Source organism: Epithele typhae (genome assembly GCF_022376455.1).
Source record: "Epithele typhae strain CBS 203.58 chromosome Unknown BXZ73scaffold_188, whole genome shotgun sequence".
Lineage (NCBI taxonomy): Eukaryota > Fungi > Basidiomycota > Agaricomycetes > Polyporales > Epitheliaceae > Epithele > Epithele typhae.
The window spans coordinates 1-25830 of record NW_025954379.1 but is presented as its reverse complement, the minus strand read 5'-3'; the positions used below and the strand labels follow the sequence as shown (position 1 = coordinate 25830).

Genomic DNA, 25830 nt, shown 5'->3' with positions numbered 1-25830 from the left:
ATGGTGGGACAATATAGTAGGCCGATGCTCGCACGGGTGGAGAAGCCTGCTGGCTGTGCGTTGCGCGTGCGAATGGAAATTGCGCGTGTGGTTGGAATGGTTGGCGTGCACCGATCGGCCACTGTTTCCCAAGACCTGGGGACTTGGGTTGGCAGGGCTCGGGGTTCATTGTCTTTGGTGTGTGTGCCAGGATGTACATGTCATGCAATGGTCAGCGGCCACCCAAGAATTGTAGGCGGCGGCGGTGGGCGTGCCGCTGGAATAATTGGTGTGCACCGGTCGGCCACCCGTCGGCTTGCGTTTCCCAAGGCCTGGACAAAGTTCTATAATATCGATTATTGAGACTCCAAACATAGCGGTCATTTCCCCATGTGTCAATTCTCCCTCAACACACAACTATCTTATTCACGCAGTTCCCAAATTGCCAAGGTAGACCACAAGATACGGTTTTCTGCCGTGTCATGGTTGGTGCCACTTGCCTGGTTAGACTGGAAAGAAGTGCTTACCGTTGCCACCCCCTACATCCGCCATGCCCTATGTTTCACCCCTGCATCTATTTCGCACCCAGGCACAAACACCAAAATACACTGGGCTATTTGCTGCCATCTTTCCAGTTCATCGGCGTCATCTTCATTTTCCTCATAGATCCTCACAGTGAGGGATTGCAAAGGAACATTCCCTTCCATACGCCTTTCTACCGTGTACTTCGTCCTGAAGACCCATTCCCAGAATATCTGAGTTGAAGGAACAGTTGTTGCACTTGTGTTGCACACCTGGAACCAGGAACGGGCCCCCATCGCATCGCCGTCGGCGCCGAGCATCACCATCAGGGATTGCACTCCTCCCCATCCCACCGACAGCGAAGAGACTCCGAGGAAGCTTGTGAGGAAGGTACGTCATTCCCTCATTTCTCCAAACACTCGCCAGGTGCACTTCTCAAACGTGTCGTCGGAGAAGTAGACGTTGACGTTGGGGGTGGTGGGATTTGCCATAGTGACGAAGGAGCCCTCCACAATCTCCTCAAAGTACATGCCCTCCTGGTGGGTGATAGTCACCGTGAGGAGAAGTTGCCCACTGGAGGCACCGCGCACCGCCGACACGCCCCGACAGAACGCCACGGTGTCGTATGTCGCAAAAGCTTGGAGAGTACTGATGGACTGGGGAAGGAGGAATAAGAACTCTGAGGTGTAGAGGCCCAGGTTTGTTGAAACGCAAGCGTCACGGGTCGAGAGAAAGAATCAATGAAAGGACGGGGTAGAATACATGGTGGACGTAGAAGAGTCTACAGCTTGTTGTTATTTGGCCGGACCGACCATGTTACGAGCTCGTCATCGTCTCAGCCACCCGCCACCATTACCTTTATATTCTGTTTCCGCACCCACTGTCTCACTACGCGATTGCATCCTGGCTCCTCCCAGTCGCCCTCCTACCCGCATCCCCCGCTATCGCCAGCCTCCCCGAGGTCAAGTGCGTACTCCAATCCGACCCCTTCCCCCGCTCGTCTTCAACTCGCCCGACCTCCGCGCTCCCGTGCTCCACGACCGTAACACAGCTACAGGAACGAGTCGGTGGAGAGTTCGACCGGAGAAGCCCGAAGTACGAGGCGCTCTACTTTCACAAGGGTGTGCTTGGTATGGTGATGCTGCTCAGCGTGTCCGAAACCCCAGTTGGTTGGGTGTGGCTGATGTACAGGTGAGCGAGATCTGGCAGGTTGACACCCTCTACATTCTCTGAGGATGGGTCCGTCAAGGATCGCTCGCTGAACGGCCCCGTCCGGGTGTCGATTTCTGTGCCTGTATTTGCACACTCTGCAAGGCTGTCGGGCAGTAGGCAAGGTAGGGGTGCACTGCTCGTGCAAGGGGAGGAACATGCAGAGTAAGAAGCGGAGCACAGAGCACTACAAGAGCAATGGATGACAGGTGATGGGTGACAGGCAGTGGCAAAGTCGATAGGCGGAGGGAGTGAGGGCGATGAGTAACGAAGACGATAGGAGACTACGAAGTTGAATAGAGGTGAAGCCGGGGAGTGAGCACATAACACGCTCACAGAGTGCTCACAGATATGCGAGAGAAATGAACAGCATAGAACCAAGTGCGAGTCTGACCTAAAAACACACATTGCGGCCGGCGCGCGGGCGTAAACTACGAACGAAACCGACGCCCGAAACGTGGCTACGAAGGGACGGGCGTCGTGAAGATCGGTGCGATGTTGCGCAGCGACTGCGCTATGTGTCGGGACAGAGGTGCAAGTGTAGGTCGGAGTGTGAGACTCGTCGGAGGGAGACGTCGCATTGCGTCTTGGTGGGGGACCTCGTCAGCAGAGCGCATCGTGTCGCCCCCTCATGCTGGGCGAGAGTCGGTGTGGCGCAATCTGGGAACCAGGTCTGCGGAGAGGGGGCGCGGAGAGAGCGATGGCGCGGAGCTCGCGCGGGCGACTGGCGGAAGCTTGCAAGTGCTAGCGGGGCTGTGCAACGGAATTCACGACGGGGGCGCAGCCGCGGGCAGCACCCACGGAAGCTGCTACATGAGAAATTGACCCAAAAGGGGTGCACATGTGGGGAGACGGGGCGATCGAGGCGAGGAAGCTGATGGTGTTGGAATCTGCTCACGTGTATGGCAAGCTCGGTCGTACCTTACTTGTGCTTAGTCATCGTGTAGATAGCCATCGTCCCTCGTCCCGCACTCGCCTCACGCGTTTGCCCTTCACCACCACCTCGTTCTCCCCCGCGTCCGTCTGTACTCGCCTCCCGGTGCCCATAGGGACCAACCGCATCGTATCGATTGCCTTTACCCCCTCGTCCGACCTCGTCCGAGCCGCCGACTTCTAACAGATGGTGCGATACGAAACCCTCTGATCTGCATGGAACTTCCATGCGAACGGGGCCTTTGAGAGAGGGAAGAGAGACGACGCGAGGAACAGCCTGGGCCGGGGGACGGGCGCTCGCTGGTCAGTGTCACTGGTTACGCGACGCAGCTAGATCACGAGCGGCACGCAGACGTGGCTGCGCGTATGGTCCCTTGGTCCCGTTCCACCTGCCTCCTGCACAACGCGTATTATGAGTCGACCTCGGCACTGCGCGCGTCCTCCGTGCTCGTCTCTCTTCCATCCGTCATAAAGGTCGTCTTCTGTCGGGGCCGCATAAAGGTGAGCTCTTCAGCACCTCTTTGCAGGTGAGTACGTCTTTTTGCCGTGTGTATTCGGAGTCCCGTGCCATTACGCCGGTGAGTTGATGTGTCCGACCCCCCGTTCTGTCCTTGGCCTGTCTCTGTTGCCCGCCAGGCAGGCAGCGCCCATCACACCCACGATAGGTAAGTGCGTCTATGTGGCCAGAGTTTTCAACTGTGTACCTCGAGCTGTCTGTGTGAATCCCCCGCTCCGCCTGCCATCATGTTGTGATGCGGTAAGGAGAACGCCCTAATGGACCACGGGCGCCCGCCGCCGCCCTCTACCACGCCTTGCTGTCTTGTCGACGCCTACGACGCGTCGAGGATATCCACGCACTCCCTCCTCCTCCTCCACTTGAACCTTTGGCGCTCTCACGCGCGTCCCCTCTGCACACGGGGCTGCATGCGGCCGGCGCTGTATACTCGCCGCCCCCGCCGCCCCGTCTTGTTTCCGCTGTCCGCCACCGACTTGCTTCCCCCACCTGTGATGTGTGCTTCAACCCTGCTTGCTGCGCTGAGGACGTCTAACTGCACACCCTCGGATCTAAGAACCTAGCTGCATAGTTTGAATAGGCGATCGCCCGCCAAATTGCGATCTGCCATCCCAAGTGGGAGCCAGATCTCGCCTCAACACAAGCCAGACCGGTGGAATTGGAGTGCCTGGCTTGATTTCCATAGCCTCATTGTTCCTCTTCGGCAACAGTAAACAAGAAAGAGTGAGCTCACATGGGCATGAGACTTGAGCATGAGACTCAGGAAGTCGGATAGAGTAGGAGTGTGACAGATGTGATGCAGCATGGGAAAGGTGAGCACTTGAGCACGACGGAGGATGGATCAGGGGTAGCACCCCTGTCAAGACACGACGCGTGCACCCCCTGTCCACGCCCGCTCTTGGTCTTCAACGCACGCAATCGATCTTCACCGTCCACGGCACGCCACTCAGTTTCTTGCATTTTACGATGTCGCCATAAAAAGCTCAAAGTGTAGTTCAGGCAGGGGAGTAGGAACCACAGAGAGGTGGCCCACCTCGGGGCGCCAGAGCAGGAAGATGCGTTGGATGACATTGCCTCAGCATGGAAAGGCCAGTAGGGAGGGAATGGCAGGGTGCAGAGGGAGAGTGGGGCCAGAGAGACAGGTGGCAGAAGGGCAATGGTGGTGGGGGAGACAGAGTGCAAGGCATAGCATCGCTTCATTATTGCTCGCCCTGTCACGGAAGCGAGGAACGAGTGGCCACGACAGGTGCTGGTCTACGGCGGGAGGAGCGGCGGAGAGCAGACGCCCACGGCTTGTCTCCCGCCAAGACGCTCCTCCCGTCGCACCGTCCCCCTCCCGCCTTTCCCTCGCAGCCTCGAGCCTCCATCCGTCGCCTCCGCTGCAAGATTTCGACCCACCCTCCTGCTCCCTTGATTTGGGTTGTCTTGTCAGCACACCTTTGTTTTCGCTCTGTGAGGGACTCGTCGCTCACCTTTCCTCTCTCACAGAGCATGACACAGGTGGTGCCTCAGAGAGCCGCGAGCTCAGCGCGACCCGCGCACGCTTCTCGCGCGGACCCTGGCCACGCACCGTGATACGCTTCATGCGCGCGGCGCCGCACGCGACCGCTCTTGTCCCGTCTGTCAGCCATCCCTGTATTTCTAGTACGAAATATCTACGTTATCACTCCGACGGTCTATCTGCCAGACTGCGTCCAGAGCTGGACGCCGTAGACTATGGGCTCTCAGCCCTTGGAACCGACGATTCGGCTTCGCCTGAGCCCACCCACGTGGCCGGGGCGTGCTGAACATGAGTCGCCTCCGTGAGTCTCATCGGTCAGGGTAGGTGGTCAAGTGGAAGCTTCGCGTGGTGAAGGTGTCGCGATCTGAGCAGCGCAGTAGCGCGTAAGCTGAGGGTACCATAAGTAACGGTAGATGCAATGACGATACTGGACACGCACCCTCGGTCGTTTCACAGAGAAGACAACTGTGTGGACGGGGAGAACGTGCGGAGGAGGAACCGGACTTCAGGGGGGAGGTTGTAGTTGAATGCGATGAGAGGCCAAGCTGTCTTCGAACGGCGCTTGAATGGTGCAAATCCGTCGGTCGAAAGGCCGAGCGCGATGTCACGAGGATCCTCGAAGAACTTGTGTGAGAGAGTCTTGTTGTCTACGGTGACATTCTTGCCAAGGAGCGCGCGATAAGCTGCGGAATCCATAACGTCTTTGATCTTCGTCGGGTCATGCACGTGAACTTCTGCGCGATGGCGCATGTCCCTTGCCATCTTCTGGTTTGCGTGGTACGCCTTCAAACGCGGGGTGGCCGGAAGGTAGACGAAGACCTTGCGGGGCTTTGTGGTGTTTGGGTAATATCGAGCCGCACCGCAGTACGGGCATGAAGTCTTGTTGGTGTGAGGGCCGGTGAACGCGCAGCAGGAATCAATGCAGCAGTGGTAGATCTCCGGATTGAAACCGGACAGGCGGGCAACGTACTGCTGCGTTTCTTTCCAGGTGCGGACGTTGCTCTTCTTAAATGTGAATGGAAGGCAGCTGAACGTCTCGAGTGACATGTGTTGCTGGACCTTGAGAGTGAAGGGCAGGAGGATCTCGAGCTCTTCTCCGGTGAGCTCGTCTTCATCTGCATTTCCATGTGACATTTTAGTTTAGTATATGTATTGCGCAAAGTATTGAACACACAATATACTCACCGTTGATTGCTCCTTCGCGCAGGAACGATTGCAGAAGCTCATCCCAGATGGATATAGCCTCGTACCGGCTCGCCTCGTCCTCCTCCTCAAAGAGCTGCTGCCAGATTGTGTCGTCCATAAGGTCTTCAAGTGTGTTCTCTAGGTTGGGGGGTGGCGCAGTACTGGTGTCGGGAATCTCATCTTCATCGGGCACGTCCTCAACAGTAGGAGGCCGGTACCGGGTTCGACCTGCCCATACGTTCTCCGCAATGTGTTGGATAGTCTTTTCCGTGAGATCTGCCATATCGGAATCTTCGCGAGAGCCGTCGTCTGCCAGTGGTTCTTCGCGAGAACCATCTTCTGCCAGCGGTTCTTCGTGTAATATGTCTCCATCGGGTTCTGAGTGGAGAGCTGGCGGGATGGGGAGAGTCGTGGTCACCGAGGCTGTCGTGCGAGCTCGCTTCCATGGGTGCATGTCGGCTAATAGGGACCAGTCCTCATCTTCGAGAGAGGTTTGTGTGCGCTTGGGAAGCGTGTCGAGATTGCTCTCAGCAAGTCTGGATGCCTCAAAGAGCACTGGTACTTTTCCTGCCAGATGACGATTAACTGTGGTCGGATGCCACCACTCATTACAGTGCGGGCATAACCGGCGTTCACCGCTGGTTTGAGGTTGCGTAGGAGGAGGCATAGTGATCCAGATATGCAGGAGAGTGGCACACGACAGACGAGAAGATCAAAAGTAAGGGTGGCAGCACCGGCGTCGAGGCGACGCGAGCGGGCTCAACTTTGCCACTCGGCAACCAGAATTGATCATGTATGTAACTAGGCAATGGCGTACACAGCACAGAACTATTGTAGTTCGAACAATGCGGACGCGCAGTGGCCATGTACGATGTAAGCATGTGGCCTGTAACAAAACAGAGTGAGTGGCCGAAGCGGCTGAGGTGCTAATGCCCGACAAACAAGTTGAAATACGCACACCTTATATATACCGTGCGGCGGCTGAGTCGAGGCAACTCAGCACTCTCCGCATCCCCTCCTCCTGCCCCTCGCCACTCATCTTCCGTACATCCATCCAAACCTCGTGTCCCTGTCGACATTCAACCCTCTTCAATCAGCCACCAATTCATCAACGAGAAACATGCCTGTACGTACCATCTGTATCGCCACTGAGGCTTGCTGAAAACACCATAACCCAGGCTCCAACGAAGAAGGATCTGCAAGAGCGCGTGACCGAGCTTCAGCAGCAGATGCGCGACACCAACGAAGGTCAGTCACGGCTCCGCGCATCAAAGATCTGTTACTCACCACCCTGGTAGCACACAGCACCGAGCTGGCTGCTATGCGCGAGGCTCTTCAAGCCGTTCAGAACGAGCTCGCGGCCGCGCGCCAGCAAGTCGTCACTGCCACTGAAGAAGCTGAGGCTGCTCGCCTCGAAGCCGAGGCCGCTCAGCAGGCACGCGCTACCGCTGAGGCAGCGGTTGTCACGCTTCAGCAACAGCTCGCTGCAGCCACAGCTGCGGCCGCACAAGCAAACACGGCCGCACAAGCAAACACAGCCGCTCAGGCCGCGCAAGGTGCTGCTGGAGGACAACCCGGGGCCGGTCCTATGATATCTCCACCACCACCGGGTGTCGGCATTCAGGCGGGTATGCAGCTAGGCGATATGGAGTACCAGGCAATACAGGTATGTCACCTCATCGTCATTGAAAATGCGAAAGAGACTCACTGGCGCCCTAAAAGAGGGACGTCCGCACCCTCGTCACCCGCTCTCAGCTTGACTGGACCCAGGATTTCCGTCGCCAAGACCCAGAGCGCATGGGGATGCTCTTCCGTGCTGTGAGTTCATCAGTAACAGCCATGTCCAAATGAGCAAAGTACTCACCACGGCTTGCGCAGGCCCGCACTGCGCACCCTGTTCTTCGTCGGTACGAGAACAACTGGGCTACAGCGGCTATCGCCCGTCAATACATGCAGAATAAGCGGAAGCACGCGTACCGCAAGGGCTATATCAGCAAGAAGCGCCGCCGCACCTCCACAGATGGTGACGAAGTCGAGGACATTGACGAGGACCCTGTGGATCAGGGTTGCAGTGGCAGCGGTGCTGGAGGTCGGGACGGTGAAGGCGGCCATGGTGGTGCGGGCGGGGCTGCGTCAACGTCTGCCGCTGCCGCTTGAAAGTGCACGTGCGATTATGTAATCCAGTCACCTGTTGACTAGGCCGAGTTTCTGTGTAAAGCCCGCATCCTTCTATCGCAGCGAATCTGAACAGTTTTGTTAGTGACTATGAGCCCTTGTGTGATATATGTGAAGGCACTATGAATTGTGGTAGTAAGCACAATGGTGAAGCATCCTAGTGACATTTCCCTGACGGGATTTTCACCCTCTTCACGAGTTAAAAATGCGTTGTCATTATCTACACCACATATGGGTGGATTCACCATGTCTCAGAAAATGATACCATGGTGATTCAGAGCAGCATCTAGCTCACAATCACCAACTCCGTTCACCCGGGAACCTGGCGCCTTCCAACCAGCGCCAAAGATGCGAACCTCGGGGTTCCTACCATGGCACGAGGTGAATACCACCCAGAACGGCTGGGTGACGTGACGGGTGACTTTCACCAGCGGTGGGGCGCACAGTGCGCGCCAGCTCATGCGCCGCGCGACTTGTCACGTGATGAGTCTCACGCCGTAAGGACGGAGATGAGGCTCGTACCACGTCTACTCGTGACAGTACTTGTTACGGTCGCGGAGCGCGGGAGCGCGGAGGTCGGGCGAGTCGGAGACGAGCGGAAAGGCGGGATCGGATTAGAGGACGCGCTTGACCTCGGAGAGGCTCGCGGTAGCGGGGAGACGGGAAGGAGAGGCGACGGGGAGGAGCCAGGAGGCAATCGCGTGGCGAGACGGTAGGTGTGGGAACGGTATATAAAGGTAGGGTGGCGGGCGATCGTATGCTGGGCGTCCGTAGCGGGTGCGCGCCGAAGCTCGTAACCAGACAGGTGGCGGAGCAGGCCATAACAGACAGAAGGGTCAGCCGATGGTGGGGTAATATAGTCGGCCGATGATCACACGGGTGGAGAAACCTGCTGGGTGTGAGTTGCATGTGTGGATGGAAATCACGCATGTGGCTGGAATGGTTGGTGTGCACCGGTCGGCCACCGGTCGGCTTGCGTTTCCCAAGGTCTGGGCACATGGGTTGGCCGGGCTCGGGCTTCATCGTCTTTGGTGGGTGTTCCAGGAAGTCATTACATCGTTGGAGGCCGCTCACAAAGGATAGGTGGCGGCGGCAGGCGTGCGGCTGGAATGGTTGGTGTGCACCGGTCGGCCACCGGTCGGCTTGTGTTTCCCAAGGTCTGGACAAAGTTCTATGATATCGGTTATTGGTCAATTATCCCTCAACACATAGGTATCTTGTTCAAGACTGCTAAAAGTTTCCAAATTGCCGTTACATGCCTGGTTCACATGGATCTGTGTCACACATGGCTTGGGGTCTGTGATGCAGGATGCAAGTGTGGTGGTGCATATTTTCTCAGTGTGACATAAGCCTACAACGTTCATCTACGCTTGGACACAAGAGGGGGGAGGCACCATGGTCTGGAGAACTCTGGCGCGTTTTTCTCTGGTCCATCGGGCAAGCCCCTCCCCAAAGCCGTGCATGGCCTGCACAAGAGGGAGGGGGTCCCTGAAGCCGAACAACGTAGTGCCCCAGCTGCGCTCTACTTCATTCACAAAGTACTGGAACCCGCCTGCACCGTCGTCAATGAGGCCGATATCCATCCGGGCAAAGAGGGTGAGGTCCGAGGAGCCGGTAGGTGAGGCACTCTTCTCCAGATCAACGAGCGTGTTGAAGGTTGTGTTGGCGAACGTTTCCAGCTCCTTGCGGCCTTCATCCTGAAAGTTAGCCGCAAGGCTTTCGCTGTTGACCCATGCGTACGCAAGAGAGGCGTGGCCGTCCTTCCTCTTGGCAGCTAAGATGGTGCTGTGATGGTGACAGGTCAGCGGCTGAGATGATTTCAGGCAGTCTAGCTTACGGGATGTGCTTCAAAGGCACAGTGGTCGTAACAGGATCGGAGTCAGTCCGGTCTGAGTCCTTCTGCTTGACAGTGTGTGTGATGTGGGTGAGCTTCCCAGCGAAGAACAAGCACCTCATCTCCCCTAACTCCACCAGAGTGGGGATGAACTGCTGGCGGAACCATGACCGGCCGAACCACTGCTCCTCCACAGCCTTGTCCTTGTCGGGGACCAAACTGTTCCAGCGAGTCTTCGAGTCCCCAGCAGAAGGGGGAGAAACGTGGTTGCCCCACCCGCTATGACCACGCTTGATGATCTCATTGTGCCCTACAGCCCCTCCGACGCTCACACAGGAGGTCCATGGCCGAGGGGTTTTGGTCACATTTGCAGCCGCCTTGTCGAGGTTTTCGATGAGGGGGATCTTTGCACCATACAGGAACGTCTCTTCAGGGTCGGGCCACACGACCGTGCACCTCTGCAGGATGGCCATCCGAGCCCGGTACTGATCCACCTTGCCTTTGTCAGCATCGAGGAGCTCCTTACGCCTACCACAGGGCAGAGTCAGCGAGTTTAGGTCGGAGGAGGTCGTCAGCGACCTTACGCATAGTTGTCCGTGAAGTCCACTCCACCGACGACAAGATCGCAGGTGCAAAGCATCCTCCACACCTGTTCGTTTTTGTCCTCCTCGGGGTGCAGAATGGCGTCGATGAACTCCGAGTATCGTAAAAATCGCACTGAGAACATGTCGTGTTGGTGCTGAATGACGTAGAGGGGTAGGAGCATCTGTGCAGACTTTAGCAAGGGGCCCCGTGTGTGATGTATAATTCACTCCCACCCAGTCCCACATCATGGCGCCAAGCTCCTTTTCGGCATCGCGACGCACCTGGAGTGCCTCTGGGTCTGTGGACAGGAATATGTGACCCGGGAAGTGTCTCTTGGCCACCCGAAACAACCCCTCGCGCAGCTCGTACGATATCCAGTGGGCAACCCCACCAGGCTCTGCGTCATACGGCCATTTTTGCTCTGGGACGTTGTTGTGGTCCAAACGGAGCATAGGTTCTTCGATGAAGACGATCCTGAGTCTACGCTGGGGATGAGCCTCCGGGGCAGGGTCATCCACATTCATCGCGGTAGAGCCGTCATCCTGCACCTCTGCTGCACGAGCTCACTTGAGTGAACATAGTACTGGCTAGGTGGAGTGTAATGGGCGTCACCTAGTCCTTCTTCGACTTCCTCTTGATTGATGCCGCTCCCACCAGCTCCGTCTGCCAAACAAGGTGAAAAAATGTGCACCCCTACAGTCAAAGATCTCACCAATGATGTCTGCAGCTGGTAGTGGATACTCTTCCTTCCCCGACTTCACTTGTTCTGGAAAAGGGTCAGCTCTCTAAACATGCCGATGGATAGCTGAAATCACCCAGAAACATTTGGCATTTTTTTGCCTGTAGGTATCCGGGGGAAGTGTTGGCCGCATATTTCAAAGTGTAATCCACAAATTCCTCCATTTTCTCCTCCGTTAAACATTGCCTTAGGTCCTTCACCGTTGCATCGACTATGTCCACCCTCTGGGCCTTGTGAGCATGGGTCGAGCACATGACTCCAGATCCACTCACGGCTTCCTTGTCGAAGACCTTCTGCTTGCCCTTTCTGTCAGTCTGAAAGAGCCCATATGGTCAAATAAAGGCGGCCTAGCCTCATCGAATCATACGAACCCGGAGCTGGGGATACCCTGTGCGTCAATGGAGGCTCCGAGTCACTTGCATCTTCCAGACTCACTACGGCATATGCAGGACACTTGGTGCTGCAATGTTGGTGAATTTTGCCAGATGCAGCGTGAGTCTTCATGTGGTTGCCCTCCTTCTTCTTGACACAGCACACCAGGCCTGTGCATTTGTGGGGGCATACAACCCATCCGTACTGGGAACGCGCGCGAGGTGAATTTTCCATGTGGAAGTCTGGCGACGGGTTTTGTGGAGGAGGAAGGATATGTGCTAGGAGTGTTTCGTCTGGGGTCTGGGGACGGCAACGCCAGCGAAGCCCGTGGGAAGCTTAGTCAGCACGGAATGACCTTGCCGAAGGTCGCGGTGGCGCCGAGCGCTTGATCGCGCGAGGGTGTGCGAGGGTGCGCGAGAGGCGCGCGCGCGCTCAATCGCAGAGAGCAAAGCAATTGGAGATCTTGCACGCAGGGACACGGCGACATAAACACCACAGGACCAGTACCAGACGGTAGCCCCCACCCTCGCCTGATGAACGAGGACCCTCCACAACGGCGGCTTCGTAGCCGACGACGAGGGCGAGGACGACGTGCCAGAACGCTCACAGTCGCCTCCATACCAGTCTCCGGAGATCGTCTCTGTGAAAAGAGACCTCCTAAAACGTTTAACGGAAGCTCCCCATGGTCGTTTCTGGGATACATACCGCCAGCTGGCGGCCGCGCACCATCGGCCTCCCACGGACGTCGCGGCAGAGGACTTGCGGCGTGTATTTCTACCCCGCAGAGGAACTCCCTCGCACAGTCCTTGGCGCGCTCCTCCAGCCAGACAAACTGCTGGTCAGCTCGCTCCCGCTAGCCACGGTAGATACCATCCCGGGCCATCGGGAAAGCTAACTCCGGGGATAGCTGATTGCACGCCCAGGGCTCCGCGAGCGCCGCAAGCATCGGGTGCAACGCCATCAGCGTCCTCGCGCGGAGCCCCGTTCTGCGTACCAGCTTCTCGATGTGCAATCTCACGGGTGGTATACCCGCGAGCGCGCGCGCCGGTGTGGCATACACACGCACGTGGTAATGGAAGGTTAGCTTCCGGTCCAGATAGTTGAAGCCCAGGTGCCGCAGCACTTCGACCGGTTGCAAAGGTGAGTCCCCGGTGAAGGGTGTCTTCCCGAGATCGAGGGGCGGATTCGCATCCGTTCTCTTCCTCGTGAAGTGGCACGCCTCCGTCTTTTCATGCTCAATCACTAGCACGTGAACGACGACAGCTCCACCACCTGACACCATGACCTCGGCAAGTCCTCCCAACGATGTGGCAGGCAACATTGTGTGTGGGGCAATAGGTAGTCTAGGTATAGTGAAGCAGCAGTTTACCCCGCGCGTGACGGGACAGCCATGCAATAGTTTACCTGTCACGTGGGGCGGCAGTCAGGGTATAGCCAGGGTATAGTCATGTGCAAGGAAGACTATCCGGCGGTGGGGCAGTGATGTGCAAGGCAGGCTGTCGCATCGTGCGACAGTCATGTGTCCATTCAAGACAAAGGAAACCTATAACATGGCTACAACATGGCTATCACCCCGTGGGAAATAGGGCACCTGCCCGCAGTGCTGCCCTCTCTAACCAAAGCGTTGGGAGAGGAGGGTGGGTGCGCTTTGTGTGCGCGTGTACGCGGAGGGGGAAAGGAAAGAGGCTTATGACGCGCGCTTTCCTCATCCAGCGTCCACGCTTAGTAAGTACCAGTTCGGCGGAGCGCGAGGCACGAGCGCTCAGTCCGAACGACACTCGGCGTGCGGGTTGCCTGCGCACTCATGTGGTAACAAAGGGGTGAAATGCCGCCTCAGTAAAAGAGCCATTGAAATGCTTGTGAAAGCAAACATTTCCATGGCATGTCCCCCGCAGGTGCAACAGAAAATGTGTGCGGCATACCCGCGATAGTATACATTTCCCATGAATATCCCGCCAACTGAAATTGTGGGAGATTGACGCAATATTCAACAATATCCTGCGCATTTCCTGCGCCGTTATGCCTATGCCGGAACCGCGAACCTTTATGAGGTCAAGTGCATCCGTCAATCCGACAGCCTTTTCCTGCTGGCCTCCGACTCGCACGACCTCCGCGCCCCACCGTACCGTGACTCCAACATCAGCCATCCATACGATTCCTCCAAAAACTAGGCTCTTCTCCTTCACGCGTGCTGTACCATTTCGAATTATTCGAACCGGGGGCCGGTCTGGCGTGACCCCCGCGAAATATTCGAACCGAAGGGACTTGAATGAGCGGGGCACACCGTTTCCTGAAACACCGGGCACTTTCATTGCCATTAATTAGTTCAGAACACATCCGAAACGCCGAAACTGCTGTGGACGTGCGACACGAACTTGCATGCCAATAAGCGCCCATCCAATGGTTTCGAACTACGGCCTTGTGATGGGTGACTGACCCTCGATATTTCGAACTTTTGGAGCGCATGTGACGCGTGACGTTCGAATAATTCGAAATGGTACAGTATCCGGCATTTCTTGTCGTGAAAGGCGTTCATAGGTTTAAGTACGCGGCATCGGTCTGCACGCGCCTGATGGAACCACGTGGTATGATTACCGCCCGCAGTTGCCCAATTTGCCACAGGTGGCGACATCTTCGCTCCCCCACCCACTCAACCACACCTAGCCCCACAGGTACTGTGCCGACGCCTTTTGTCGCTCCTGCTGGGACTGAGCTCTGACTTGAGCACCCAGAGGCAAACATGACCCCTTCGTCATGCTCTCCTCCACCATCCACAAGTTTCCAATGGCTACGTGAACTTCATGAGGCAGAGAACCTATCAGACGACGGTCCAGAGGACCCTGAATCAACCCTGTCGGACGACCCTGATGGTGTACAGGTGAGCGGCTTGGATCAGTGGGCTAAGGCCTGGCACTAGCACAACTTTGCTCAGTCAACTCTCCCGCCTCAAGGTGCCTCTCCAATGTACCCCTGAATATTGGATGGAAGCAATGCCAGGCGCGATGACCTCCAAGCAGGCCGACCTTGTTCTGCAGAGGTTTGCAGAAATGGCGCAATCCATGCTTGACACCGAGCCTTCTTCAGGGGCAGACTCCGAAGATTCATATCACCCCCCACCCGAAGCGCCAGTGGCCCGCACGGTCCACACCCCCAGGGAGGTGCCGACAAACAACAACCCTCAAGATATCTGGCGCACGTATCACTATCCCGTCGATCGCTCAATCGCCCACTCACCCACCATGACAGTTGCGTATTACTCCTTCGGCTCGGTTTGGACACCCGCATTAGAGGAAATCGGCACCCTCGGCCCTGGGCGTTGGGTCAGCTTTTATGTGTTGGACCTATACCTTCTCCACGTCTGGTACAACAGGTGAGTGTGACTGCTGCAGGGGCCCCATAAGTTTGACACAGAGCTGTACAGGCCCGGGTACAACCGGGGTGTGAGGTACATAGATGCTTCTACCGTGAGCCAGCGGGAAGACACGTTCACAGACGAAGAACTTCAGGCCCAGGTTCAAACCCCTCTGCGCCGGCGCTTCCTCCTTCCACCGGAGGGCAAAATCCCAATAACACCAGTGGCGTATGTCATCCTCCACAACAGCCACTTTGTCGTTGTGGTGCAAGACACTGAGGCCAAGACGGTGCATGTGGTAGGCAGCATGTGCCAAAAAGCCTTGGTCCGTCAAGAATGGCTGGACTGCCATGGAGACATCATCATGGCGCACGTTTGTCGCATCCACGGCTGGCCAACCCCCGACCCACACACGGTCACCATCCGTCATGTAGCTCCCCCTCAGAACGGCTACGACTGCGCTCTTGTGGTGGTTCAGGTGGCCATGTCTCTTTTTAGAGAAGGGCTGCAGCTCGATGCTTCTGGGAACCTCAAGACCCCGCTGATGGAATGCGCCCACAACATTCGCTTGCACATGTACGACCTTTTCAAGAACACCATCATCCCCAAACTTCATCAAGAGCATGAACGCCGCCGCCTGTTTCCCCTCCACATGCGTTGGGAGTGGAAAACATGGGTGACAACATGTCTCGAGGACTCAGCACCATCTCTGGATGAAGAAGTGGCCAGGTTTCTTGCTATGGAGGGTGGGGACACAGCATCGGCGCTTCGCAGGGCCATCCAAGCTTGCTCCAGTTGTCATTCGGGGCTGAGGAAGAGAAGGCTCCTTGAACCAACACACATGAGGATGGAAGAAGGGCAGGAACCTCCAGAGGTAGGACCTTCGGAGGACTCACAACGTCCTGTTCCCAAAAAAAAACGTCTGTTTTGAGCTACCTGTAGGCAGGTCTCCTGTATCAGCCCATGTTCCTCATGAGATGGTGGTGCCCTCTCATTTTTCCGACTTCCCCGACAGAAAAGGCCTCCCAGAGGGTTTCTGAACAAAGGCGCCATATTGAGGGTGCCCCAATCCGGCGACCCCTCTCCATCCACGACCTAAGACTGAAGCGGGCGCCTGCTACGGTCGACGAGCAGAGCGCCCGGACCGAGTGCAGACCAAAGGGCGAGGCGCCGCGCCATGTGAACCCGCCACATACGCCCGACCGAGGCGACGAAGGCTCGCGCACGCCGCGCGCGGCGTGCGCGGTACATCGCTGTAGCGCCGAAATGTCGGGTTTGTCTACTTTCCGTTTCCGATTGCGTTCCTCCCGTCACGGCCACTTACTCTGATCATTCCCTTGTGTCACACATACACTGTCTGTACTCTTTCCGTCCGTATGATTCCAGCCTCCTCCGTAGTGGCGTTGCGCACGGACCTTTCTCGTCGTCTATATATCCTGGCAGTCATGTAGTAGTTTGGGCAGCACGCTCTTAAGTCAAAGCAGTCCTGCAACCTGTCTTTCCTCTGCGTGACTTTTCCCATCACCGTGTCACCTTGACGCTCCCACGCGGGCGCGCATGTTCTCATCTCCCCCCACCCCTCTCCCATCCGGCTACGACTCTGGCTCCAATACCACCAGCACCACTAGAATCCCAGGCGAGTATACCCCCACTATTGCTCCCGTTGCAGTTCACGAGGACCCCCGACATCTCCCTCAGATGCCTGATCCCAATTGTCGAAAAGGTGCCGAAAATGTCCTCAGGGATCAGGCCTCGGCCGTCCAGAGGCTGATTTGGTCGGATTTTCGGAACAGGCCTTGAGCCATCTTTACGCCTCATCGTTGCCTGCCTTGAGACAGTTCTCCACGATGGACTTGATAACGGCAACGAGGGAAGTGTGCTGGGACGGGGAGGCATCAATTCAGAAGGGTGGGCGCCGTGTACGGCTTCCAGCTCCCTCCAAAGTTCAATGTGTTAACGCGGGCCGCCGGGATGTAGGACGAGTGAAGCCTTGCGAAGCCCGGCATAGCCGTCAGCGACGAGGCACCTGCCCAGGTGGACCACAATGTGCGTGAAGTGCACGCAGGTTGCTACATGCTGGTGGCGCAACACCTCCCAGGGTCCGCGGGCATGTGTCTCGCCGTCATTCTCGCCGTCATTTTCTGCCGCCTCCAGCACGGGTCCTGTTATGGCCTGCTCCGCCTTTCTGGTTACGAGCTTCTGCGCGCACCTGTAACGGACGCCTAGCATACGATCGCCCGCCACCTTACCTTTACATTCTCGCGCCCGCTTCACTGTCACGCCACGCGATTGCCTCCTGGCTCCTCCCCGTCGCCTCTCCTACCCGTCTCCCCCGCTATCGCGAGCCTCCCCGAGGTCAAGCGCGTCCCTCTAATCCGACCCGTCTTCCTGCTCGTCTCCGACTCGCCCGACCTCCGCGCTCCCGCGCTCTGCGACCGTAACAGGTCCAACCACCAGCTGCGCCGAGGTTCCTCTGTGTAAGCCTTGACTGCAATGTTGAGTGCACGCATCTTAGTCTGCACCCTATCGAGCTTTTTTCTTCTTTTTTTCTTTTGGATCCTCGTTTATCGCCCTTGAGGGCGGAGCCCTATGGTAGGCGTAACATACAAAGTAGTCGTAGGTATAGAGTCGAATTGCACTGGGGGTGTTCGTCTTCGCATATGCACCCTCGGGAGTGTTCCCGAAGGCACAGTCACGACCGGCGGGGGGTGGATCCCTCCTTGACTCCGTACCACCACCACCTCGCGGGCGCTTAGGGCGTCCGCGACTTGTGTCCGCTCCGTCTGGGGGCTCGTCGCCCTCGACCCTGTGGCTTCTACTCTACAAAACCCCTCATAATTCCACCCACCACTCTTCCCCCCTTCCCCCGTCAAGGATCAAGTATCTATCGGCACATCGTGCAGCAACACTCCGCTCATCGACCGGCCCCCCCGCCCTCACCTCATTTCTCACGTCGCGCCTATGGAGGAGGCCACTGGCGCCCCCGCCCTGGCCTCTGCTTCGCGCAGATCGCTACCGTACGGAGCGAGCGGCGTCGGGTTAGGCGGGGCTTTGGGGAAGGCAGACCGCCTGCACGTGTCGCGCGCTTCCCTTGTTGCCGGGCTATGCTGTAATGGCGATGGTTCCGTGTGCCGTGCGCTGGCCGGTGGTCGCCCCGTCGCTACCTTCCCAAAGATGGCACGATCTGGAAGGGTTTCCAATGAAGCCCGCTCAACGACACTACACCACTCGTGTCGTCCCCCAAGAACCCTCGCTGGTGGGGCGTCGACGTGTGGATCGGCGCGGCGGACATGTGGAGGGAGGACTGTGGGAGACTAAGGAGGTACGAGGGTATGGATTGTCGACGGTGCGAGGGGGCTCAAGCACAAACGACGACGGAGACCACTTCAACTAAGCGGCAGCGCGCCGCCAAGGCCCAACACGCTACGTTTTGGGGCCATCTGGGCCGACCTGGCGCTTGCGCCGGTCGAACACCTCCGCCGGCCGAATCGTTCGCGACTCGCCGCGGCCTACGCGCGCACCCACGCCCACCAATCATTTGGGTCTAGAATGGCAGGTTGTGCAAAGGACGCCCTTGAACCACCTACGTCGCTTTGCACACTTCAAGCCCATCTGGCATATCTCAACCAGTTCTTCATCGTTTCTCAATGTTTCTTCTGCATAGTTTAGCAGAAGAACACCCCGTTCTATTCCGCTTTTCAGAATAATAATCGGAGCACATGTCATATCGCTATACTCTATGTCATAGAATAATGACATACCATGGCCTGTATTCAATCCTTCACCGATAAGAACAAAAACGACGATCTGAGCTCTACATATACATACAAACGTAATGCAACAAGATGCGAAGTGATCAGAGGTCTGCATAAAAACATATGAAGGCCGCATTTTCAAGCCAACTCCCCCTTCTGAGCATATGTCATATCTTCACCACAACATCGTCTATTCACTTTATTCTTCTTGCAATACACTCTGAGTGACCTCTAGGTACGATTCTGGGTGTACATAAGACGATACATGTATATTCAATATCACTGTGGAGTATGTCATTCTGAAATAACATATGACATCATACCTGCACCCCTCTAGCTATCCACCTGCAGTTTTATACTAGAGCAGCCCTCATCTATAACTATCTGATGCAGAGCTTGGCCAGCCAATTCAACGCTTGTATGCTGCACGCATTTTGGGGGGTATATGGGCTCAGTGCAGGCACACCCAGGCAAGTGTAGCTATTGTATTGTGTGTCATTAGGTGCGCATTTTGAATAAAAGCGGATTACAAAAAGAACGGAGGGAAACGGAGGGGAGGGGGAGGCAGGGCGCAGGGACAGCGAGCTCGCTGTCGGGCACAGCGAGCACGGGCACAAGAGGGGAAGGCGCCGGCGGGAGCGCGGCGCGAGGAGATGTCGGGGCAGCGGGGGACACACGTGATGATGGGAGCAGACAGACGCGGGCTCGGCCTAGCTCGGGGCTTGCCGGGCGGGGACTTGTAGAGAGGGGAGGGGACTTGTGTATATGGGGGAAGCGGGCTGTTTCCTTGCAAGGGAATTGGCCGCGATATTCGTAGCGTATCTAGTAGTGGCGGGCGTATGGACATTACAGCGATACTATCTATGGTAGGGGGGTGGGATTATCCGGGATCACTGATCTATCAAAACGTGAGGTACCGGGGATCGTTTTCGCCTTTGTGGTCGCGTGTCACGCGCCGTCGGCTTCCCGCATGGCCGCGGCCCGGTCATTGTCTCGGTCACCTGCATGTAATGGCACGTGATTACTGCCCTGCCCATCCCCCGGCGGGCTGGGGAAACAGGCGCCCACGAACAGCGACGGTGCGACGTTCTCCTGCGTTGTGTCGCGGAGAACGCGCGTTGATGAGGATGTCGTACTCGCCCCCCGCGGGCTCCTCAGATTCAGACGTGGTGCCCGTCCCAGAGACGACGCCACACGTCACTGACAGCCCCTTATAGATGCGGACGCCCCGCGGCGGGCACTCGCCAATGGTCGCCATAGGCTCGGACGACTTCGCGTTCAATCTTCCAGGCCGGCACCCGCCCTCGCTTCTACCCATACGGGTTCTATGTCAGCAGCGGGCCCCGATGTACAGTCGTTGTTCGGCGGTCATCAGCACCAGCACCAGCACCGGTAACGCCAACACCACCCCGCGGCGCTATGGAACTTCTCAGACCACTCGCCGCGCGTAAACGTCAAGGTGCGCAAAATTGCTCCAAGGTCGGCACGGTAAGTAGTCAATATATCTGTGCATCGTCTCCAACCGAAAGAGCATAAACGGTAGCAATCGCGACTCCCGCAGTTCACGGAGCGTGCGGGATCCGAGGGCAGTATATCGCGCCAGTCCTCGCACCCTCCAAAGACACTCCCCCACGAAGCACCACCCCGTCGAACTCGGGTGCACCTCAACGACGAAGACCGACGGGCCAGGAGAACGGCACGTTTTCCCTGCCTATGCCGAACGCGCAGCTGGAGCCGTTTATAGGCGGATTTGCAGCCCCGGGCACAATCCCGGAAGACCCCACGGCCAGCGCGCTCGTCAACACCTGTACGGCAGCGCCAGTTCGTCAGCTCCTCTGCATCTGTCCCGCTTCCTCGTGCATGTTCCACCTCCTCCACCGACCCCAACTTCCCGCCCGACCCGCGTAGGCAGCGGCCCAAACTAATGGGTTTGGAGCTCCCCCACCCCCGTCTGATCTTCCCGCTGCCCCACCAACACAAACCCCCATGCCGAGCCTTGTCAAGCGGTTTCCGCTCATGGACGCACCCGTCCCTCAGGCTCCTCACCCCGCCGTCGTGGTCAAGGCGAGTGCGACGTTGTCGCCGCCACCCCTGGAACCCTCGACGGCGCCCAACGGCCCCCAATCGACAGTGTACCGCTCGAACAGGCTCCCGCGGTCCAAACGTCGCTCGCGGCACTCGGAAGGCCGAGGCGCTCGAGCGGCGCGCGTCGAAGTGCTTCTCGACGTACAACATCTCCAAGATGACCGGCGACACCATCCGTGAGCGCGGAGTGGCGGGGGGACCGGTGCGGGCAATCGACACTCACTGCTCGCCGCGAACGAAAAACTCACTCCAGGCGACCTCGCCGCGCTGTTGGAGGATGACAAGACTACGACTCGCCCGCGCACTGAGAAGGGGACCCGGTTGCAGCGTTGGAATCGTGCCCCCACGATCGAAGAGGGCGAGGGGCCGCCCCCGGTACCGCCGCTGCCCGGGGCGCCATTCCCACTGGATGGACCTCGGGCGACAGGTTGTTGCATCCATTAGCCCCACAGCATCGTATTTGTCAAGCAAGGGTACCTGGGGGGAAGAGAGTGAGACGTCATACGGAGTCTCTGCGTCAACGCGACGCGCGGTGTGCCAGGCGATGAGGATGAGCTCTATGAACCTGCGTCAGTCGTGTCTCACCAGCCGTGCACAATAACTTAGGCACTCAGGACGGCCGACGCATCTTCTCCTACAATAATCACATCCCTTTCAACTGACTTGGGCAGTATTCGAATGAGAGCGTAGCAGGGGATGGGGACGCAAAGATGCTCTAAAAGTACGTAATTTTCATTGATTATACGGCTTCCCACTCTATAATCTTAGATTGCACGCAGAATATATGTGCTACAGTGAGCTGAGCGGATGGAGTCAGATTGCAAGTCCGAAAGGCTGGCGGCGCTTTGCCGGTTCTCTACTACGCTAGTGAAGGACACACGTGATCGATTGATCATCGGCCCGCGGGGACGGCCGGAGCGGCGGCCACAGAGACAAAAACGATCCCCGGACGTCCCGCGCACGATAACCGGTGGCGTACCTGTCGGTACAGCGTCCTTGCACGAATATCCGCCCCGAAGGAGACCGTGTGCGATAGCATACTCCCGGATGGCCTTCGCACTGCGCTTGGCGCTTCCTGCCGGCCGACGCAATCCCTTCCCCTTCCCCTTCTGTCCTCTCTTGGTGGCAGCAGGCAGCTTGTCATCTGGCCTGGGTATGTTGACGATGTCGTGGCTGAAAACGGACCGTTCCACCAGTAAGACGGCAACTCCGTGGGTCCCGGGGCCGCGTGCTGCTCGCCCGGCTCGTTGTATGTAGTGCGAGAACGTTGACGGGAGCTTCCACAGCACCACAAGAGCAATTGAAGGGTCGTTCACTCCCTGTAATATCCCGTCAGACAGAACTGAAAGACATAAACGAGAACATACCATTCCGGCGGCATCTGTGCACACCATTATCCGGATCCATCCCTCACGGAAGCGCGCCATGGATAGCTTGCGATATTCTTGGGACATATGCGCATTGAAGGGCCGTACAAGTCCGGTACATGGCGTCGAGGGTGGTTGTGAGTCTTGCAATGCTGACGGGGGGTCGGTACCGGGGCGGGATGGTGGAGGAGCGGAAAGAAGCATGGTCGATGGGATACGGACGGGGTCAGGCATTGGTGGCTGCGTGTCGAGGATGTTGCGCAGGCGCTCATTCAGGTAGTCAACAATTTGGGCCCCGACATCTATGTTTTCAACGTAGATGTATGTCTTGGGAATATCCGTCGGCCGTCTGATAACAGAAGGAGCGACAAAGTTGAGGTCGGCGAAGCTGTTCAAAGGGTGTTCACATGCGCGCACGATAATTGAAATGTTTGGTCGGTCGTTTCCCTTGTTCTCAAAGCGGCTTCGTCGTTCAGACTGGCCCATCAGGAGTGAGGAGTGAATGGCTCTTCGAACACGAGCGGTGAGTGTGGCAGTGACGGCAATGACCGGGGTACCAGGGAGGAGAAATACGCGAGTGCTGCCAATAGTACCGTACTTTTTCCGGAAGTCGGCTCCCCAATGGACAACACAGTGAGCTTCGTCAATAAACAATGAGATGACATTTCGCATGAAGGCCGAGTTCCGAAGGATCTTGTCGATAAATGTTCGGCGGGATTGCAGCATTTCCGGTGAGACAATGATGACCCAATATTCAAGGGCCAAGATTTGCTGCGCCAAACTGGCTGTGAGGTCATGACAACTCGGGGTTGGAAGCACTGACAGACCTTGATCACAACCGGTGAGCACGCTCCGTTCTTGCTATGAAGTGTTACAGCATCCAGCCCAAAGTCGTTTTTGAATGTGTCGACCTTAATACAGGGCTAGGAATTAGAAAGTAGTGGGGAAACCATGATCGTCACCTTCCGTTTAAATTTCGGCCATACATGAGGACCTGCAGCGAGCGCAGTCTTGCCAGAGCCAGTCGGGGCTTGAACAATGATGTCGACTCCCTCAATTTGCGCACGGATGGCTGCGAGTTGAAAGTCGCGTGGAGGTCCATCCCACCCAAATGCGGCACTCAGGCGGGATGCGAGGTCTTCAACTTCTTCGGGAGTCAGAAATGGGCGGTCGATGGGCCGCACACGGGGAGAGTGCCTAGGTGGTTGTCGGCGAGAGCGCGGGGCACGAGCCATTGCAGGGCACGGGGGAGGGCGAAAGAGATGGGGAGAGGAAGGTGTTGAAACCCCTGACATAGGTCCAGCGGGGCACGTCTAGGGGCCGACTCGGAGGGAGGCGGCGCACGGGGACATCTCTTCGTGGCAAGTCATCCGTGGTCTGCACACAAACTCTGTCTACCGAGATACAGGTGAGGAATCAATGCACTATGCGTAGCTTGGGGACTTAATATTGTCATACGAGGAGGCTGAGTCCGGGGTCGGGAGCGTGGCCGAGCAAGTGGGGGACCTGTTTGAAGAGGATGCTGAAGGTGACGAGGACGACATCTTTGCAGAAGAAGAACACCCTTCGTTAGATGTAGACGACTATATGTAGCATGTACAATCAATTTGAGGCTCTCGCGCAGCGGTATACAGGACGGACGGACGCGCGCGCGCGCATCTCCTGGAGCGCGAAACGCGAGATTTCACCAAGTCCAACGCATCTCGTTGCCTTTTTGGGACGTCCCCCTAAACGGGCCTCCGAATTGAACCAGCCCGTCGGGAAACATCCCGACTTTCAAACTCCGCTGAACCCCAACAGTTCAGCCTGAAAGTCGGGTTGTTTACCGATCGGGTGGTTCTCGAGCCTATGCGAACGGGCGTGGATTCATCTTCGAGCGGAGTGAACTCAATGAAATCATTGATATCATGGGTATAGTATGGGGACGGGCAACGCCAGCGAAGCCCGTGGTCAGCTTAGTCAGCACGGAATGACCTTGCCGATGGTCGCGGTGGCGCTGAGCGCTTGATCGCGCGAGGGTGTGCGAGGGTGCGCGAGAGGCGCGCGCGCCCAGTCGCGCATTATGACTGCTAGGCCTCGGCGGATGCGCGGGCGCGCTCAATCGCAGAGAACAGAGACGCAATTTCGTCTTGCTTATCGATGCGGGTCTTCAAATTAACCTAAGCATCCTCGTAGACCTGCATGTAGATCTCCAACTGCTTCTCCAACCGTACGTGTAAGGTTCATACTCCTGATATGCCCCCCATCCACAACCCACCGCGTCTGCGCGGCCTTGCGCAGTCTGGATTTGGCTTTGTCCAAATAAATTGTTGAGCCGTGCGATTCTTACTACCTTTGAGAGCAGGTGCGCGTTGAGCTTTTCCAGGCGCTGCTTCTCTGGCCTGCTGGCAGAGCCTCCCTGACAAGTGAACGAATGTACATAATCTAAATGTGGTTTATAATGCGCAGAAATATTCTCACACATATTAAGCAGCGCATAGTAGATGATGTGACACGCTTTGACACGATAAAGTGTGGAGGAGGGGTACTGCGACGCACAAAAGATTGCAGAGACTTCTGCACATCATGGGCACGTGACCGCATCCGACGCGTCGTCCGTGGGGCACCCGCGCGCGACTGGATCTAAGCGCCCTCGCGCTCCCCTCCACCACTGCGCGCGATTTTTTTGGCACGGGGATAAGCCCGCACCCCTTGAGTCAAGCTCACATGCGTTTATAGTTACTGGGGGCATGTGGTCTTATTCATTTCATGTTGACATCTAGCTTAATGGTCGAGTTATTGTCTTGATAAAAAGATAAACGGCAGTTCTTCCTCAATATATCTATAAGAACACATTGCCCCGTGTTCTCAGGGCGAATATCTCCACAATTCCAGCTCATTGGTGTCTTTGCTGGGCTATAAAATCGTTACGACTTGCGCGACCATCAGAATGGGCGTCAAGGCCGAAATGTAAACATATACAAGCACATCCACGACGGGCAACGGCCTAGCTTCGGAGCTCGAAAACGCGTAGAAAAAGACTGTGAGAGATGACATTTCCAAGGGGACAAAAACGGAGGCTTAGGTGACCTTTTCTTGATGTAACTAAGAACAAAGACAATAGAACGTGTATAGTATGCGAGTAACACAGAAGTAATTACAAGTAATAACCTGTGTTATTGTCGAACAAGGTGGAGAAAAGGTCACCTTAGCTCCTGTTTTTGTGCCCTTGGAAATGTCATCTCTCACAGTCTTTTTCTACGCATTTTCGAGCTCCGAAGCTAGGCCGTTGCCCGTCGTGATCAAGGCTGGCGGGCGTTGCCTGTCCCCACTATACGGTATAGTGCTCGGAGGATCTGGAGTCGCACATCCACGAGATAAGATTCGCGTAATGCGGATTACTTAAGGCTGGGCTCAGTCACAGCTCGCCCCTATGCTGACGCCCGGCAGAGCACGTGAGATCGGCGCTCGGATCAGTTATCTTTGCGCTAGACGCCAGATAAGTCCCCCGCTTGAAAGGCGCCAGAATGCGCGCACAGTGTACACCATCCCGAACACACAGGAGGATAGTGAGTGCGCGCGCGGCGCGCGAGTGCATAAAAGCGTGGAAATGAAAGTTCCGTATACTATTCAGGTGTCGCGACGTCCGCGCGCTCAAATATCGCCCTCGGGGGAAGGCCACGATGACTAGCATACTTCTTTGCTGCCCAAGCTGCCTCCGCTCCGTTGAGACCGTCACGGTAA

The 25830-nt window shown here is 56.9% G+C and overlaps 6 protein-coding genes across 6 annotated transcripts; 3 read left to right on the top strand and 3 right to left on the bottom strand.

The window, feature by feature from the left end:
- Positions 1-4986: 4986 nt before the first annotated feature.
- On the bottom strand, positions 4987-6510 carry BXZ73DRAFT_83410 (uncharacterized protein; the record flags this gene model as incomplete). Its single annotated transcript, XM_048023910.1, has 3 exons — positions 4987-5046; positions 5310-5773; positions 5844-6510. The coding sequence occupies 3 exons, from the start codon at positions 6508-6510 to the stop codon at positions 4987-4989; spliced, it is 1191 nt and encodes a 396-aa protein (XP_047870972.1).
- Positions 6511-6963: 453 nt separating this feature from the next.
- On the top strand, positions 6964-8000 carry BXZ73DRAFT_108793 (uncharacterized protein; the record flags this gene model as incomplete). Its single annotated transcript, XM_048017214.1, has 5 exons — positions 6964-6969; positions 7022-7091; positions 7142-7509; positions 7566-7661; positions 7722-8000. 5 exons carry the CDS (start codon positions 6964-6966, stop codon positions 7998-8000), a joined length of 819 nt encoding a protein of 272 aa, XP_047870971.1.
- Positions 8001-9382: 1382 nt separating this feature from the next.
- On the bottom strand, positions 9383-11680 carry BXZ73DRAFT_108792 (uncharacterized protein; the record flags this gene model as incomplete). Its single annotated transcript, XM_048017213.1, has 10 exons — positions 9383-9803; positions 9856-10380; positions 10437-10618; positions 10671-10990; positions 11050-11100; positions 11150-11203; positions 11253-11400; positions 11449-11482; positions 11548-11564; positions 11612-11680. 10 exons carry the CDS (start codon positions 11678-11680, stop codon positions 9383-9385), a joined length of 1821 nt encoding a protein of 606 aa, XP_047870970.1.
- An 898-nt stretch (positions 11681-12578) lies between these two features.
- On the bottom strand, positions 12579-12776 carry BXZ73DRAFT_28562 (uncharacterized protein; the record flags this gene model as incomplete). The annotated part of the gene is made up of 1 exon (XM_048017758.1): positions 12579-12776. A coding segment is annotated over one exon (198 nt), but the record flags the coding sequence as incomplete, so codon positions are not given.
- Positions 12777-14787: 2011 nt separating this feature from the next.
- Positions 14788-15731, top strand: BXZ73DRAFT_108791 (uncharacterized protein; the record flags this gene model as incomplete). Its single annotated transcript, XM_048017212.1, has 3 exons — positions 14788-14918; positions 14970-15621; positions 15675-15731. 3 exons carry the CDS (start codon positions 14788-14790, stop codon positions 15729-15731), a joined length of 840 nt encoding a protein of 279 aa, XP_047870968.1.
- A 4910-nt stretch (positions 15732-20641) lies between these two features.
- BXZ73DRAFT_108790 (uncharacterized protein) lies at positions 20642-21184 on the top strand (the record flags this gene model as incomplete). The annotated part of the gene is made up of 3 exons (XM_048017211.1): positions 20642-20785; positions 20841-20916; positions 20994-21184. The coding sequence occupies 3 exons, from the start codon at positions 20642-20644 to the stop codon at positions 21182-21184; spliced, it is 411 nt and encodes a 136-aa protein (XP_047870967.1).
- Between the last annotated feature and the right edge of the window lie 4646 nt (positions 21185-25830).